The 15461-nt window shown below is 52.8% G+C and overlaps 3 protein-coding genes across 3 annotated transcripts in view; 2 read left to right on the forward strand and 1 right to left on the reverse strand.

Moving 5' to 3' along the window:
* Positions 1-341: 341 nt before the first annotated feature.
* On the forward strand, positions 342-7128 carry MONBRDRAFT_30014 (uncharacterized protein; the record flags this gene model as incomplete). The annotated part of the gene is made up of 24 exons (XM_001750432.1): positions 342-518; positions 798-869; positions 937-1074; positions 1545-1616; positions 1918-1989; positions 2105-2176; positions 2295-2366; positions 2497-2568; positions 2689-2760; positions 2865-2936; positions 3203-3274; positions 3402-3531; positions 3586-3656; positions 3775-3846; positions 3966-4037; positions 4146-4223; positions 4344-4415; positions 4529-4600; positions 4886-4957; positions 5064-5207; positions 5259-5330; positions 5448-5519; positions 5628-5699; positions 5899-7128. The coding sequence occupies 24 exons, from the start codon at positions 342-344 to the stop codon at positions 7126-7128; spliced, it is 3192 nt and encodes a 1063-aa protein (XP_001750484.1).
* A 329-nt stretch (positions 7129-7457) lies between these two features.
* Positions 7458-8193, reverse strand: MONBRDRAFT_30015 (uncharacterized protein; the record flags this gene model as incomplete). The annotated part of the gene is given in 2 exon segments (XM_001750467.1): positions 7458-7582; positions 7602-8193. 2 exon segments carry the CDS (start codon positions 8191-8193, stop codon positions 7458-7460), a joined length of 717 nt encoding a protein of 238 aa, XP_001750519.1.
* The window catches only part of MONBRDRAFT_12605 (uncharacterized protein), a gene marked incomplete at both ends in the record, with an annotated part of 7870 nt that continues 600 nt past the window's right edge, over positions 8192-15461 (forward strand). The window contains 8 exons of the mRNA XM_001750433.1: positions 8192-8311; positions 8435-8533; positions 8645-8743; positions 10726-11989; positions 12073-12965; positions 13269-13373; positions 13434-13946; positions 14053-15345. Coding sequence (XP_001750485.1) covers positions 8192-8311; positions 8435-8533; positions 8645-8743; positions 10726-11989; positions 12073-12965; positions 13269-13373; positions 13434-13946; positions 14053-15345 — 4386 coding nt within the window. The remainder of the gene's footprint in view (positions 8312-8434; positions 8534-8644; positions 8744-10725; positions 11990-12072; positions 12966-13268; positions 13374-13433; positions 13947-14052; positions 15346-15461) is intronic.

Raw genomic sequence — 15461 nt, forward strand, 5'->3', positions numbered from 1 at the left:
TTTTTTTTTTTTTTCAAGAATCGCCGACACGCGCTGGCGCCACACGCGCTCTCGGACGGGGAGCAGCACGACGACCCAGCCCTTGGCTGTGCATTGGGTGGGAGTGAGGGGCTTCTTTTTTTCAATACCCAACGCCGGCATGCTGTTGTGTTGGGTTGCGTGCAGTCTACTTGTGGTGATGGGCTCGGCAGGGGTGGATGCTGCTTTGGTCGTTTGGGGTCGATCTGGACGGCAACCTCCACATTAATACCTCCTCAACGGGTGGCGATATGCGTTTGCTGCTCAATGGGGTTGATGTGCTGCAAGAGCTGGCGGATCTACGCAGAATATGCGCCGAAAGAATGGTCACGCCCACAGTGATTTACTCGGGGACAGTCGGCTGCCAGCTGGATAGAGTGCCCTTGGATGTGACGCACATCTCCGGCAACATCAGCCTGATGTCATGCTCACTTTTGACGGCAGATGACCTTCAAGTTTTTAGCAAGCTCGTTCACGTGAGCGGGCACGTGAGCATTGAAGTGAGTCTCAAGTTGTCTTCATCTTTTGCATCTTGCTCGTCAGGAATGAGAAGCAGAATGCCGCAGCTTGCCTTGTTGTCAACGGTCGGGTGTTGCGACGTGTGAGCCTTCATGACGGGTTGCGATTACAATGTGATCTGCACAAGTTTGGGTCCCCCGTATTGGCACGAGCACCAACAGGCCAAGGCAGGGAAGGAGCGGTGCGTAAAAGGAAATTTGAATTTCTCAGCGACTTCCTTTTTTTTTTTTTTTTTTTTTTTTTTTTTTTGGTCTGGATAGTTCAATTCCGTCTTGACCAATGTGGATGGGCTCGCCCGCATCACCAGCGTCGGCGGCTACTTGACCATCAACGTACGTTATTGCATCGGGACGTCATACATTTTGTGTCTTTGAATGGGGCACGTCTGTTGACGTGCAGGAGCACTGTGGTGGGAGATATCGTGCCTGTGGGGATCTAATGGATTGCTGTGTTGACTTGACACGGAATAATGCCGCTTTGGCCAATGTGAATGGACTTGCCAGTCTCGGCAGCGTCGGCGGCTACTTGTCCATCACTGTACGTTACTATTTAAGGGCTCGTTGCTTTGAAATGAGCGTTGCCGTTGACGCGGATGAGAATTTTGCTGGGGTGCTCTCTGCCTGCACCACACACACACACGCGCACACACATATCCCAGCATGACCACCGGCCATTCTGAATCCTTCTTCTTCTTTTTCTTTCTCTTCATTTTTGCCTTCTTCTTCTTCTTCTTCTTCTTCTACTTGGGACTTCTTCTTTTTCTTCTTTTTTTTTTTTTTGCCTTCTGCTTGGTTCTTCTTCTTCTTCTTCTTCTTCTTCTTCTTCTTCTTCTTCTTCTTCTTCTTCTTCTTCTTCTTCTTCTCTCTCTTCACCCCCCTCCTTTTCTTCCGCCTGTCATCTCTCTGTCATACATCAGCCATGATCAACCAGTTTCAGGAGGCTCTGCGCTGTGCTCTTTTGCCGTGAACCAACATTCACCTGAGGGATTGCTTCGCGGGCTGGGATAGGATAATTCCAACTTGAGCAACGTGAATGGACTCGCCAAAATCACCAACGTCAGCGGCTACCTGCACGTTTCTGTACGTTGCTGCATCAGGGCCTGCCACTTTGAATGGAGCGTGTCTGTTGACGGGGATGGCCATTCCGTGGGGATGAATCGGTTTGTTTTTGTGGTCATCTTGCATGGGATAATGACGCTTTGACCAATGTGGATGGACTCGCCAGCATCACCAGCGTCAGCGGCTACTTGGCCATCTCCGTGTGTGTTTGGAAGAGAGCGCGACACCTCGACTGCGTGCCTGTTGACATGGACTGTCATGTCGGGGACGGTGTGTTTTTGTTCATCTAATGGATTCTCGTATTCAAACATGGGTTCAACAGGGAAATTCGGCCTTGACCAATGTGGATGGCCTGGCCAGTATCACCAGCACCGGTGGCTACTTGACCGTCAACGTACGTTGCTGGATCGGGACGTGTTGCCTTGAATGGGGTGTGCCTGTTGACGTCGATGAGTATACTGTTGGGATGGTGTTCTCGTGTGCATCTAATGCATTGTTTTTTTGCATAGAATAATGATGCTTTGTGCAATGTGGATGGTCTTGCCAGTATCACCCGCATCAGTGGCTACTTGACCATCTACGTCTGTACTTGTATGGGGCGTGTTATTTTGAATGGGGCCCGTGTGGATGTGGGAGGGCATGTCATAGGTGTTCGTGTGTTTGTGTTCGTCTAATGACTGGCTTTGTTGGTTTGCATAGCATAATTACAACTTGACCAATGTGGATGGACTTGCCAGTCTCACCAATATTGGCAGCTTCTTGGCCATTTACGTACGTATTTGTATCAGGTTTTGGCGTTTTGAATCAGGGGGAAGGCTGTTCACGCGGGTAAACATAATGTTGAGGGTGTGCTGTTCGTGTCTGTCTGACAGCTTGTTGTGTTCATGCACGGTTTCAACAGGGGAATTCCGCCTTGACCAGTGTGGACGGACTTGCCAGCATCAACAGCATTCGAAGCTTTTTGTCCGTTTTTGTACGTTGCTGTATCAGGGCGTGGCACTCTGATTGTGGTGCCTGTGTGTACGTGATGAGCCGAACGTAGGTATTGGTGTGCTAGTATGCATCTGATGAATGGCATCATTGGCTTGCGTAGGATAATTCCAAATTGACCAACGTGAATGGACTCGCCAGTATTACCAGCGTAGGCAGCTACCTGTCCATCATTGTACGTAGCTGCAATCAAGGCCTGTCATTCTGTGTGTAAACCCGGTGGAAACATGATGTTGGAATTGCCATGCGGCTGATGGATTGCTTTATTGACTTGGATAGAATAATGACGCTTTGGCCAATGTGGATGGACTTGGAAACATCTCCAGTGTTGGCAACTACTTGTCCATCACAGTATGTTGTTATGTAAGGCCATCTGTGGACGTGGGTGAGCATCATGCCGGCTTGTATGTGTGCGTCTGACGACTTGTTGTGTTGTCTCGGTCAGGAGAATGCTGCTTTGACCAATGTGAATGGACTTGGAAGCATCTCCACCATTAGCAATTCCTTGGACATCTCTGTGCGTTGCGGTACTTGACTATGGCGCGCCTGTTGGTGTCAAGTGGGTGGCATTCGTCTGTTTGTGTTTGTCTGATAGATTGCTTGGTTGGCCTGCATAGGATAATTCCAACTTGACCAATGTGGATGGACTTGCCAGCATCACCAGCGTCAGCGGCGAATTGTCCATCACTGTATGTTGCTCAGTAGAACGTGTTGCTTCGAGTGTGGCACGTGTATGGATCCATATGTGGGTAGGCATGGTGTCTGAGGTGGTGTGTTGGTTGTCTGTGTCAAACGGCTTGTTTCGTGCATCAACAGGGGAATCGCCTTCTGGCCGACGTGGATGGACTTGCCAGGGTCACCAGCATCGGAGACTTGTCCATCGCTGTACGCTGCCGCTTCACGGCGTGTCACTCTGAATGTGCCGTGTCCATGGCCGCAGCTACACGTTAAGTTGGGGCGGTCTGTTTGGATGTGTCTGATGCCTTGTTGTCTTGCACAGAACACGACGCCCTGACGAATGTGAATGGACTTGCCAGTATCACCAACATTGGCAGCTACCTGGCCATTGCCGTAAGTTGCTCAATCAGGTAGTCTGACTGTGGCACGTCCACCGACGTGCCACAGTATAGGGCTGAGGGTATGTGTATGTGTGTGCGTCTAACAGCCTGTGCTATGTCCGCCCCAACAGGAAAATTCGGCCTTAACCAATGTGGATGGATTTGGAAACATCACCAGCGTCAGCGGCTTTTTGTCCATCACTGTACGTGACTATGTGAGGATGCATCTCTCCGCATACGGCGCGTGTGGGCGTGGATGGGCATTTTTGTTGGGGGAGGCGGAGTGGATGCGGCTGACGGCTTGATGTGTCGTTTCGGGTAGAATAATGACGCCCTGACCAATGTGAACGGGCTTGCCAGTGTAAAACGCCTTGGCAGCTACTTATCTATCAATGTACATAACTGCAATGAGGGCGTGACACTGTTGAATGTGGCGCGTGTGGACGCAAGAGAGCGTCCTGTTAGGCTTGCTGCGCTAATGTGCGTCTGACGGCTCACACAGGGGAACGCCGCCTTGGCCAACGTGGGTGGACTGGCCAGTATCACCAGAGTCGGCGGCTACCTGTCCATCTCTATCTCTGTACGTGTCTACATCAGGCCGATTTACTTTGACTGTGGCAAACCTGTTGATGCGGGTAGGCATAGTGTTTTGGTCGCTTGTTTGTGACCGTCTGATGTCTTCCCGCGTTGGCTCAATCAGAATACTGAGGCCTTGACCAATGTGGATGGGCTTGAAAACATCTCCAGTGTTGGCAACTACATATCCATCACTGTAGGTTGTTGTGTCAAACAGTGTCACTTTGAATGTAGCTTGCGTATGGGTTTTGGAAAGCATATCGCAGGTGATCGTGGGTATAAGCTCGTCTGATGAGTTGGTTTGCATAGAATAATTTCAACTTGACCAATGTGGATGGACTTGCCAGTATCACCAACATTGGCAGCTACCTGGCCATCTACGTATGTGCTTATATAATGACGCTTCAATTTGAATGGAGTGTGCCAGTTGACCTGGATGAGAATCATGTTCAGGGGTGTTCTATTCGTTTTTGTCTGATGGCTTGTTGAGCTGGCTTCAACAGGGAAATTCCGCCTTGACCAGTGTGGACGGACTTGCCAGTATCACCAGCGTCGACTACTTGCACGTCATCGTATGTTGTTGCATGTGGCATCCGACTGGAGCGAGTATGTTGTTTGGGTGGTGTGCTAGAGTGCACTAATGGCTTGCTCCATTGGCCCGCATAGAATAACAACGCTTTGTGCAATGTGGATGGACTTTCCAGTATTGCCAACGTTGGCAGTAACTTGCACATCAATGTACGTTGTGTACAAGGGCGCGTTACGTTCAATGTGGCACGTCCGCGGACGCGGACGATTGGTGTGTTTGTGTGCGACTGATGGATTGCCTTGTTGGCTCCAACAGGAGAATCCCGCCCTGACCAATGCGAATGGACTCGGCAGTATCATCAGCGTCAGCGGCTACTTGTCTGTCTACGTGCGCTTCTATATCATGCCGTGTTACCCCGTGCCTGGCGTGTCTGTCGACGCGGATGAGCATTTTGCTGGGGTTGGGTGTGTTTGTGTGTGTCTAATGGATTTCCTTGATTGGCTTGCATAGAATAATGACGCCATGACCAATGTAGATGGATTTGGAAATATCACAACTGTCGGCCGCTTCTTGTCCATCAACGTACGTAGCTGACCTGAGGGTGTTCATTTTGAAATCAGCGCTTGTATGGATGAGTGAGTGCCGTTGGGATTGGTGGGGTAATGTGCGCCTAACGGCTTGCTTCATTGGCCCGCATAGAATAACAACGCTTTGTGCAATGTGGATGGCCTTGCCAGTCTCGGCAGCGTCGGCGGTTACGTGTCCATCTCTGTACGTTGCTGCGTAGGCCATGTTACTTGAAGTGGAGGATGTGCGTGCACTTGGCGAGTGGAACTTAAAATTGGTCGCTCATGTGCGTTGCTGTGCTGGGTCGAACAGTATAATGACGCCTTGACCAATGTCGGTGGACTTGCCAGTCTCGCCGAAATTCGCGGCTACCTCTCCATCACAGTAAGGTGCTATATCAGAGAGTGTGGTCTGGCCTGTGGTACGTGTGTGGCTTTTGGTGGCATAGTGCTGTGTGTTTGCGTGCGTCTGACGACTTGTTGTGTTGGCTTGGTCAGTGGAATTCCAACCTGACTAGTGTGAGTGACTTGTCAATCCCGACTGCATCATCAATTGCGATGAGACTGGCCTGTGCTGGAAGCAGATGCCCAGCTACCGCTACGTCAAAGAAGACGACATCGTTACAGGGCGTGGAACAAAGCTTATGAAGGACAAAAACCGAGTGACCCTCGTTCTAGCCACAACACTCTCCGGGCTGAAAGTACCCCCATTGATCATTGGGACAGCCAAACGCCCGCACTGCTTCGACTATGATCCGCCAAATGAAGGAGATATCAATCTCTACACCCACCAGCAAAGCGCCTGGGCCGACAGAGCCAAGATTGTCCATTGGATCAACAAAATCCTCCTTCCTTGGAAGCGACGGTTGGTTGGAGCAGCAAAGATCCTTCTCATCTGGGACAACGCGCCCGCGCACAACGTGAGCAACTTCGAGTTGGATGCGCCTGCGGAGGAGCTTGAAATTCTCTGCCTTCCCCCAAACCTCACCAGCCAATACCAGCCCATGGATGCCGGTATCATATCCGCGTTCAAGAGACGTTACAGAACCGCCATGATTCACGAATATGTGAAAGTCACGGCCACTGACGAGGCGTACAAACAAGCTCTGGAACGAGGCGAAACGACAAGGAAGCGCAGAGGTTGCTCAACGCTTGCCCAAGGCATCAAGTATGGTCAGATGCCCAGCATGTCTGATGCTGTCAATCTTTCTGGCAAAGCTTGGGGGGAATTGACAGCTGAGACGGTGACCAATTGTTGGCTCAAGGCAAAATGCCTCCCTGCAACTATAGTCCGTCCACATGCTGACTCGTTGTCCATAACCGCGACCAGCTTCACCCCCATGGAGACAAACGGTGATGCATCAACAGATGAGTTGAGCGACACGGACCTGCCTGCACTTGTGGCAGACGAGCTGAGCGACACAGACCTGCCTGCACTTGTGCAGGCCATGGATCACATTAGCAATGTTGTCCTCCGCAGCGGCCCGCCAGACATCTGCGAGGAGCTCGTGGAGGAAAGTGAAGTGGCGCTGGCTGAGAAGCTTCAGGCGCTGAGATTCCAGTTGTCGTCCTATGAAGACACTGAGGCGGTCACTGTCGCAATGTCCAGGCTGGTGCTTGAGGACGAGGTCAACACTGCCCACCAAGCCGCCGAAGAGCAGCGAGTGGAGGCTGAACGTCAAGTCGAAAATCAACGCGAAGTCAAGTCCTTGAAGGAAATAGCTCTGAAGTACGCCGAAGCATACTATGACGCTCTCACCCAGCTGCGCCTACGGGGCGAGGAGACGGGCGAAGCCATCGAGCGTTTGAATTAGACGGCGTATCACCGCCGAAACGACAGACCTCTCTTCACGATCACTTTAAGAAAGTTAAATTGCACATGTAAACACGTTGTTCACAGTGGAAAGTACCCCCGTTAAAGTGGAAAATCATGGCTATTCCCACCATTCCACTATAGAGGAGTCACCAGTGTACCAAGTTTTTTTCTTTTTTTTTTTTAACACAACGATGTAGGCTTAAATAATAGGGGAAAAAACACGGATGGTTGGAGTTAAAGGGGAAAAAAAAATAAAAATAAAAAAAAAATTACTGAAAAGATAAGATTGCACAACGTTGTAGGCTTGTAAAAGATTTTTTTACAAGCCTACATGCTTACTAAAGCTTGCTTGATGTTGGGAGGGGGGAGAATCCCGTGGGCCAAGTCGAGGCGTTGTGTCGCCTCGGGATGCTTCGAGTCCGAAGTGTGATATTGTGTAACCATGTGAACAGCTGTTGTGCACATATGGACCCTTTTCGTCGGACAAGATCGAAAAGAAGAGAAAAAGCATTTTTTCGCCTTTGGCTTTTGCGTTCTTCTTCTTCTGCTTCTTCTTCTTCTTCTTCTTCTTCTTCTTCTTCTTCTTCTTCTTCTTCTTCTTCTTCTTCTTCTTCTTCTTCTTTTTGGCAGCGGTCTCGGTATCGATATCGGCATCGGCGGGCTGCTTGACGTGTCTTGTTTTGTGTTTGCATGGTGACTGATCACTTGTGTTCGGTACGGGACTCCCCTGATCGGGACCTTGCGGCGACGCCAGAACGTTTTGATTGAAAGCATCGCTGCCATTTTTTTTGCTTTCAGTTGGCCTCACTGATCTCGCCTCACAGTCGACAACGTGCGCTGGGCAACCAAGTACCCTGTCCTCGCAACTGTCATCGATAACTATTGGCCAAAGGTGAGTCATTTGTTGCTTCAGGCAGAAAAGAGCAAAGAGCCCGCTGACCAGCTGCCGTTTTGGAAACGGCGCCTGTCGAATTTCACATGTCAGTTCGAATTTTGGGTTGTCAGACGAGTTGAAGCAAAAAGCGGTTCGAAGCGGATGGTGAAAGCGAGAAACCGTTGCCATGAATGATGGAGAGCAGCTGTACCGGGCGTGTCAGTCAGATCCACCAAAGGCGCTGCAGCTGTTGACCAGTTGGGACCCACAACGCATTCGAGATGCTGCCCAATTCAAAGATGATTGGGTATGTATGCTGTTTGGTATAGTGTTGTGTGATATTGGTCACACTTTCAATATGTCACTGCATATGGTGACGTAATGGTATAACATGGGACATGTACAAATGCACGTTTGTATCATACCACAGCTTGGCGATGCACCACTGCACGATGCCTGTAGTAACGGTCATGACAAGGTGGTGGAGATGCTGTTGAAGCACGGTGTTGATGCTAATGCCAACAACGACGTCAGTAGAGTACCTCCTTCCTTCCCCCCACTTCCCCTATAATGGTGCACCTGTACCACACGATGATAATAATGCTGCTGCTGTACCCCATGTTGATGTATCGTACCACAGCTCGGCCATACACCACTGCACTATGCCTGCATGTACGGTCAGGTCAAGGTGGTGAAGATGCTGTTGAAGCACGGTGCTGATGCTAAAGCCACGTTCGACGTTAGTACAGTACCTCCCTCTTCCTCCCTCCCCTCTAACTGCTGCTGCTGTTCCCACTGCTCGTTGCCTTTGCCCAGTCCCTCTCTCCTCTACTTCCTGCCCACCGTGCCCTTCCATTCTGCCTTTTGCTCCTTTCTTCTTTCGCGCTACACCTTTTCTTTTCTTGTTTTGCGCCCACCCTTTGTGGGTGCGCCCTGCTCCCCGCCCTGTTCCGCTGTATCTTCCACCCGCTTTCCTTTTCTGATGTTGTGACTCAAAACCCGCCAGTGTCTCTTTCGTTTTGTGATTCTACCTGGAAATGGCTCTTGTGCCGCATCTTCTTCGCTCGGGCTCGTGATGTCCTAGATTTTGCTGGCTCATCCAGACCCGTTGTCTTGCGCTACATGTCTGTCTTGCCCAAACAATAACGCGGCTGGCCGACCTATGCCACGGTAGGTCACGGACACATCTCTTCACCTCGCTTGTCGCAATGATCACGCTGAGATCGTTTCGATCCTTCTAAGTCATGGTGCAGACGCCCACGCGAAAAATTATGTAAGAAGCTTCTTGCCTGTCCCCTGATGTTGAACAAGTCCGATATCTTGCTTGCGCCTGTTTCTGTCTGATGGATTTGTTTTTGCGGCTAGTATCGGGAGACAGCATTGCACGTCGCTTGCCAAGGTGGTAGCACGAATGCGGTACAAAGTCTGTTGAGTCACAATGTAGACCCCAACATCACCGATCGCGTATGTTGCGCTCGTTGCTGTGTGAAATTAAGGGTCTCCTCTCTTGGAAAGGACTCGTTTCTCATGTTTCCGAGCATTGATCATAACATAGAACGGCCAGACGCCCCTCCATGCAGCCTGCGACGCCTTCTCTCTCAGCCGAGAGAATGTCCACCAACTCTTGCAGCACGGTGCCGACCCAGACGCGAAAGATCTCGTAAGCTTTTCGCCACGATGCCATACTTTTCTGCTGTTTTGTTACACCTGCAATTGATACCAAAAGTGTCCTGCTGTGGCGGCAGACGGGAGCACGGCCCTTGGATCTGCTCGTTCGCTGGGCTCCCAGCAAGCTGGAGGTGGGCCCTTTTTTAATTTTCGGTACTGATTGCAGAGGCAAGCTTGCTTACCGATGAATCTGCTTCACGTTTTAGCCGATCGCAGAGCTATTATTGAGCGCAATCCGTACCCCTTGCTCCTACCAAACTTCGAATTCTCATTGTACGAACCTGTAGCCCGCGTGATTGTTCATATTGTCATGTTCTCATCGAATTTTAACGTGGCGCCAGTCCAAGGCTTGATTGGTGCGGAGCAGGCCAGACGCTGGCGGTGCGCTGCTGCTGTTCTCTGTAGCGTCGGCTGGCGCGTGGATCCTCTATTGTTCAATATCCAAGATCTACAAACCCTTGGTGACCGCGTGGCCGCTCTAACGTCCGCCGCTCAAGCTACACGTACAAATTGAAATGGGTGACGCTTGTGGTGGGCTTGTGGATCGCTATGCAAACAGAAAATGAAGTCAAACGAGAAGAGCGGGCTTTGCTGAACATCTGGAGCAAAACAGTCCATCCACCGAAACAGCGTATGTTAGCGTCAAATCCGATCACCTCTGGATTTGGACACTCCCACTGCTTTCGCTTCCCTTCAGCAGCACCTGCTATGGGTCTGACCGCATCATTTCCGCACAAACCCAACACCCACACACTGAAACACATGAGTAACACCGCGTGCTCCGCGACCCTCGCATACCTTGTGTTAGCGTCAAATCCGTGCTTCAAACCTACGCGCTTCCTCGCAACCCAAAACCGGCCTCCAGACGCCCTGGAGCCTGACACCTTGGGGCCGACTGCCATGCGTAATAAGCTTGTGACGATTATTGTATTTCTTGCTGACACGCCTGCGGTTGAGCAGTAGTCACATTTTCCTCAGGAATGAGATTGGGCGACTCTGAGCTGTTCTAACGGTGCGCCTGGTCTGGTCACTGTGACTGCTCGTCAACCGCAGCCGGTCCAATTGACCAACAAAGCTCTCTATCCGTCCCGACGGACGTCGCACAACCCTTCCAAGCCGCTTCCTCAACTCTTACACAGCGTGGGCATGACGCTGGTCATCAACGAGCTGAAGCCAGAGCGCATGGTCGAACTGGGCCACAACACACCGTCGGCACTCCTCGAGTCGGGCATGCACGAGCTGTTCTGGTCGGCCTACGAGCAGCTCTCGGATCAGGGCCTGGCCGCCGCTGCGGTGACGCGTCTGTTTGACGACAATGAAGGGCAGTATCAGCATCGCCCCATGCGGCAAGTACAGCCGCAAACCGTCAGCAGGTACCTGAGTCTTGGAACACGCCTGGTCCAATTTTTGCTGCTGCTGGAGGCCATGCCAGCCCCCGATCCGTCCAGCTTTCTGGGCCAGGTGCTTGCCAGCCGTGGCCCTGCGGTAATCAATGCCACCGTGGCTCTGAGGGCGGGCCTGGACGATGAAATGACCAAGAAAGAGCTGGTCGAGCCCCTGACGTCTCTGTGGCTGGCCCTGGTGGAGGTGGAGCTGAGCCTCTTTGACAACGACAAGGTGCACTTTGTCAACGTCTTCTTATTGTGCACGGCCGTGTCCAAAGGAAGCGGCATCCTGCAAGACATCAGGCAGTGGACCACGACGCCCGCTGGACTGCTGTACGTTTTCAAATTGTTTCTGCTTCGCCGTGGCAAGAATGAGTCGTGGTCAGTGGCCAACGAGCTCAGGCCGTATATGCAGCCCGGGCGATTGGTGCATTTCTTGAGCCAGCGCATGAGCATGGCACGAACAGCGAGCGTGGCCGAGGGGCAGGCTGGAGTCGACGTCGAGGTCCGAGCCGATGGCGACGTGACGGACGAGACGCTGCGCACCATTGTCTGTCGAGGCATTGAGCTCAATGTGGAGGAGCTCGGGGCTGCATTGGAGCAGATGCGCAAAGACATGACGGAAACTTTGGACAAGCACCTCTTGCTGGACTCACGCCTGCGGAAAGATTACGAGAAAGAATATGAGCGGCTGCGATTGAAGGAGGATCGGACCAACAGGGTCAAGAACTGGTGGGTGGGCCATGGCAGTCCAGCCGAGAACGCGCTGTTTGATCACATTGGCCAGACCCCGAGTCTGCGGCAAGAGTTTATCCAAACGGAGCATGGGCCCAGTGGCGAGCTGACCTTTCGAGAGAACAGGGTGCGGGTATGGCTTTCATATGTGTGCAGGTTCAACGAGCTAGCACTCACCTACACGCACATTGCCGGAGGTACGATTGAATCAAGCCGTCTCTTGGCTTTTTTTTTTTTTTTCTTTTTTTCGCGCCACTCATGCCTGTTTGCATTTGACTAGGTCTGCCGCCACGAGCCTCTGTGTATCAAGGGCTGTCCTACGAAAACGGCGTTGGCCGGCAACGATCTGCGTTTTTTGCCGAGAAGCAGCTCTCCATATTGACCCGCGTGAGCAAGACCTACTGGCTGTCCCTGAACGAACAGCATACCTTTCGATACATGGATCAGAAAATCAGCACGCTGATATTCATGTATTTGCTGCTGTGCAAGCCTCTGGAGCACATGCTGAGCAGCTGGCTGCAAAAGCGGGGCAGCCTGAAAACCCCCGACGACGAGAATGGCATTCACAATGCCGAGCAGGACGACGAAGATTTGCTCGACGACGAGCTGGATGAAGACCACATGAGCCACAACGAGACGATGACTTTGCGACGCGAGGTCCGGGACGCTCGAAACCACTACAACAACAGCCACCTGCTCTTCAATATTGCGCCCCTGCAGACGATGGTCAGCCCAGCCACCATCTATGCGGCATTTCGTCGGCAGATGACCACGTACCTGCATCGGCCAAAGCTGGGGGTGGCCACGTGGCGACACGCCGCAACCTTCTGGATGACGACGTTTGTCATTAACCGACTGTCGGCCGAGACGACCGGCGCCCTGGGCAGCCTGATCCACACTCAAGCTCAACACTCTGGGGACACGGCCCAGCGGGCCTATGCGCGCACAGCGAGTGACCATGTGCAAACCAAAATGTCGTCGCGACTGATGCATCAAGTGGCCTCGCAAAAATGGCATGCTTTGTTTGGACTAGATCGCAAGCGCAGCATGGCCAAGTTGACAGCGAACCAAGAAGCATTGGAAGCTCGCTATCCCATCAGCTGGAACCCGGTGACTGACCTCTCGCCCGAGGCAAACGGGCGTATCATCATGAACACGAGGGCCGAGCATGACGTACCCTACATGACCCAGCTGGCCAAGCAGGCAAGCATCTCGTGGGGCCACAGTTTCAACAGCCAAGAACAGTTGGACCTGGCTGCGGCCATTGATTAGCACCGGCCGGAGGATGGATGGCTGATTGTTGTTGCACCGACAGGCATGGGCAAAGCATTTTGTACCCTGCCCAAGCTGGGCTGTCGCCCGCATGCCGGTACGGTGCTGTGGATTGTGCCGTTTGTGGCCGTGGCCAACGATTTATTGCGGCGATTTCAAGGCGCAGGTCACAGTGCCCAGCGATGGCTTGGTCCCTCTACACAGGTGGCAGATGGCCTGGACGTGCTCATCGTTACGACCGACATGTTTGTCCGCGTGGGATCTGAATCGCTACACGGGAAGGTCTGCTTTCAGCGCATCCGCACCGTGGTGATGGACGAGGCGCACACACTCATCTCGGATGCCAGCTACCGAGATGTGATGGACTAGGTCGCAGCCAGTGTGGGCTCTGGCAGATGGACCAACATCAAACGCGTGGCATTGACGGGAAAACTTTGCATCGGGGACCAGGAGCATCTGTTTCGAAAGCTGGGTCAGCAAGTGGGGGGCAAGGTGTACCGTCTGGAGACGATGCGGCGCGATCTGCAGCTGCGTGTGCTTCACGGAAACCAGCCAAACTTTTTGTCGCATGTGCAAGCCATTGTGGACACGCAGCGTAACATGCGTCAGGCGAATGGGGAGCGTGTGCACATGATGGTCTTTTGTGACACTGTGAACGAGGTGAAGCTGCTGTGTGACCAGCTGCACGCACGCGGCTACGTGGCCTTGCCCTACTACACCGACCTGGAGGAGAAGGCGCAAAAGGACCATGTGGCACAGTGGCAACGGGGTGAATGCGACGTCATTGTGGCCACCAGCTGCCTCAGCACGGGTGTGGATCTGCTCACCATTCGCCACGTGCTGTGGTATGGCAACGGCTACAACATCTATACGCTGGCCCAGGTACGTTGTTGCTCGAACAGTCGTGTTACTGTATGGATTTGAAAATAAAAAAACAAAAAAAAAACAAATGTTGGTTTTGCTGATGGTGTACATGTGCTTGGGCTAGGCCTTTGGTCGGGCTGGTCGCGATAAACAGGGTGGAACTGCCGAGCTGTGGCTACCAGTGAGACGTGGGCCAGCACCAGGCATGGAAACTTTTGTCGAAGGCAGTGCGTGCCGCAGCTGGGCGCTCGGCAAGTTGCTAGATCCCCGCGCCGCGACATGCTTTGCTGCCGGCCAGCCGCTTTGTGACGTGTGCGCAGGAACAGCACAGCGCCTGGAGCCAGCAAGAGCTGCACGCCAGCAGCGCGCTGCCCAAGCGTTGAGTGTGGCGCATGTGGAAGCAGAGCCCGAGGCGATGGCGGAGGAGGAAGATGTGTTGTCTGAGCCACCTGCAGCACGGCTCGAGGAAGAAGAATCGATCGGGCCAGAGTCCGCCTTGGATGTAGCTTCAGCATCAAACGTCGAAACGGCAGCGTCTTCAGGACCAGCTGCCGTTGCGGCGCAGTCGAGCAGAAGCACTCCACGTGCCCAGGACACGGCTGTGGTGGCGACAAATGCAGGGCCAATGACGGATGCTGCCGTGCCACGGATACAGACAAGTGATGCTTGGATTGATGAGGCAGATACAGCATCCATGTCGGTGCCAGCTTCACCCATGGTCTCTGATGCTGATGACGAGGCGCCTTTACAGCAAGACGCGCGTGGCCCGGCGCAAGCCACGATGGCAGAGGACGAGAGCACGCCACAGCCAGTCATGCAGTCAGCAGCACAGCCAACCCCCACGAAACACGCGCCAACCCCGTCGGCCTCGATCATTTGCGTGCCAGTACCATCGGCCTCGGGTTCAACCTCGTCTCTGGCGCGATCGGCTGCAAGCTCAGCCTCGGGTACACTGCGGCGTAACCGAGTGCCGCTGGTTGCTGAAAGTTCATGTACCCCTGGGTCTGGCCATCATGACGATGATGGCAACGGCATCGCTACCAGCCCTGCTCCCTCAACATCCAAGCGAACGGCATCGGACGTCACGTGCACAGCTGCTGCTTCTTCAACAGCGGTTCAAGCAGCAGAGTCGCCTCTTCCCGCAGCAAAACGAGCAGCATCAAGTGGCACGCGCACCGCTACCGTTGCCGCTACTGCTACCACTCGCTCTGAAGCCACGGTATCTGCTGCGGCTACGCCACCGAATCGGCACAACGTCGCGCCAATATTTCGGTCGAAATCGGGGACAAAAAAAAAAAATCTGATGAACTACGCGGCGGCTGACAAGTTTATTGGCGTTCTGAAGTTGATGGATGATTACTGCATGCGATGTACCATTCGACAGGCGAAACCCGTCCTGAAGGCCGAGCATCAATGCGTATGCAATTGTGGTTGCAAGNCGGTGTCACCTCAAAGGACATGAGACAAGTGAATGTTTCGTGGGCGGCAAATATCCCAAATGGACGTGTTGCTACGCTTGTGGAATGCCAAGGA

The sequence above is a fragment of the Monosiga brevicollis genome, genomic scaffold, assembly GCF_000002865.3.
Source record: "Monosiga brevicollis MX1 MONBRscaffold_41 genomic scaffold, whole genome shotgun sequence".
Lineage (NCBI taxonomy): Eukaryota > Choanoflagellata > Craspedida > Salpingoecidae > Monosiga > Monosiga brevicollis.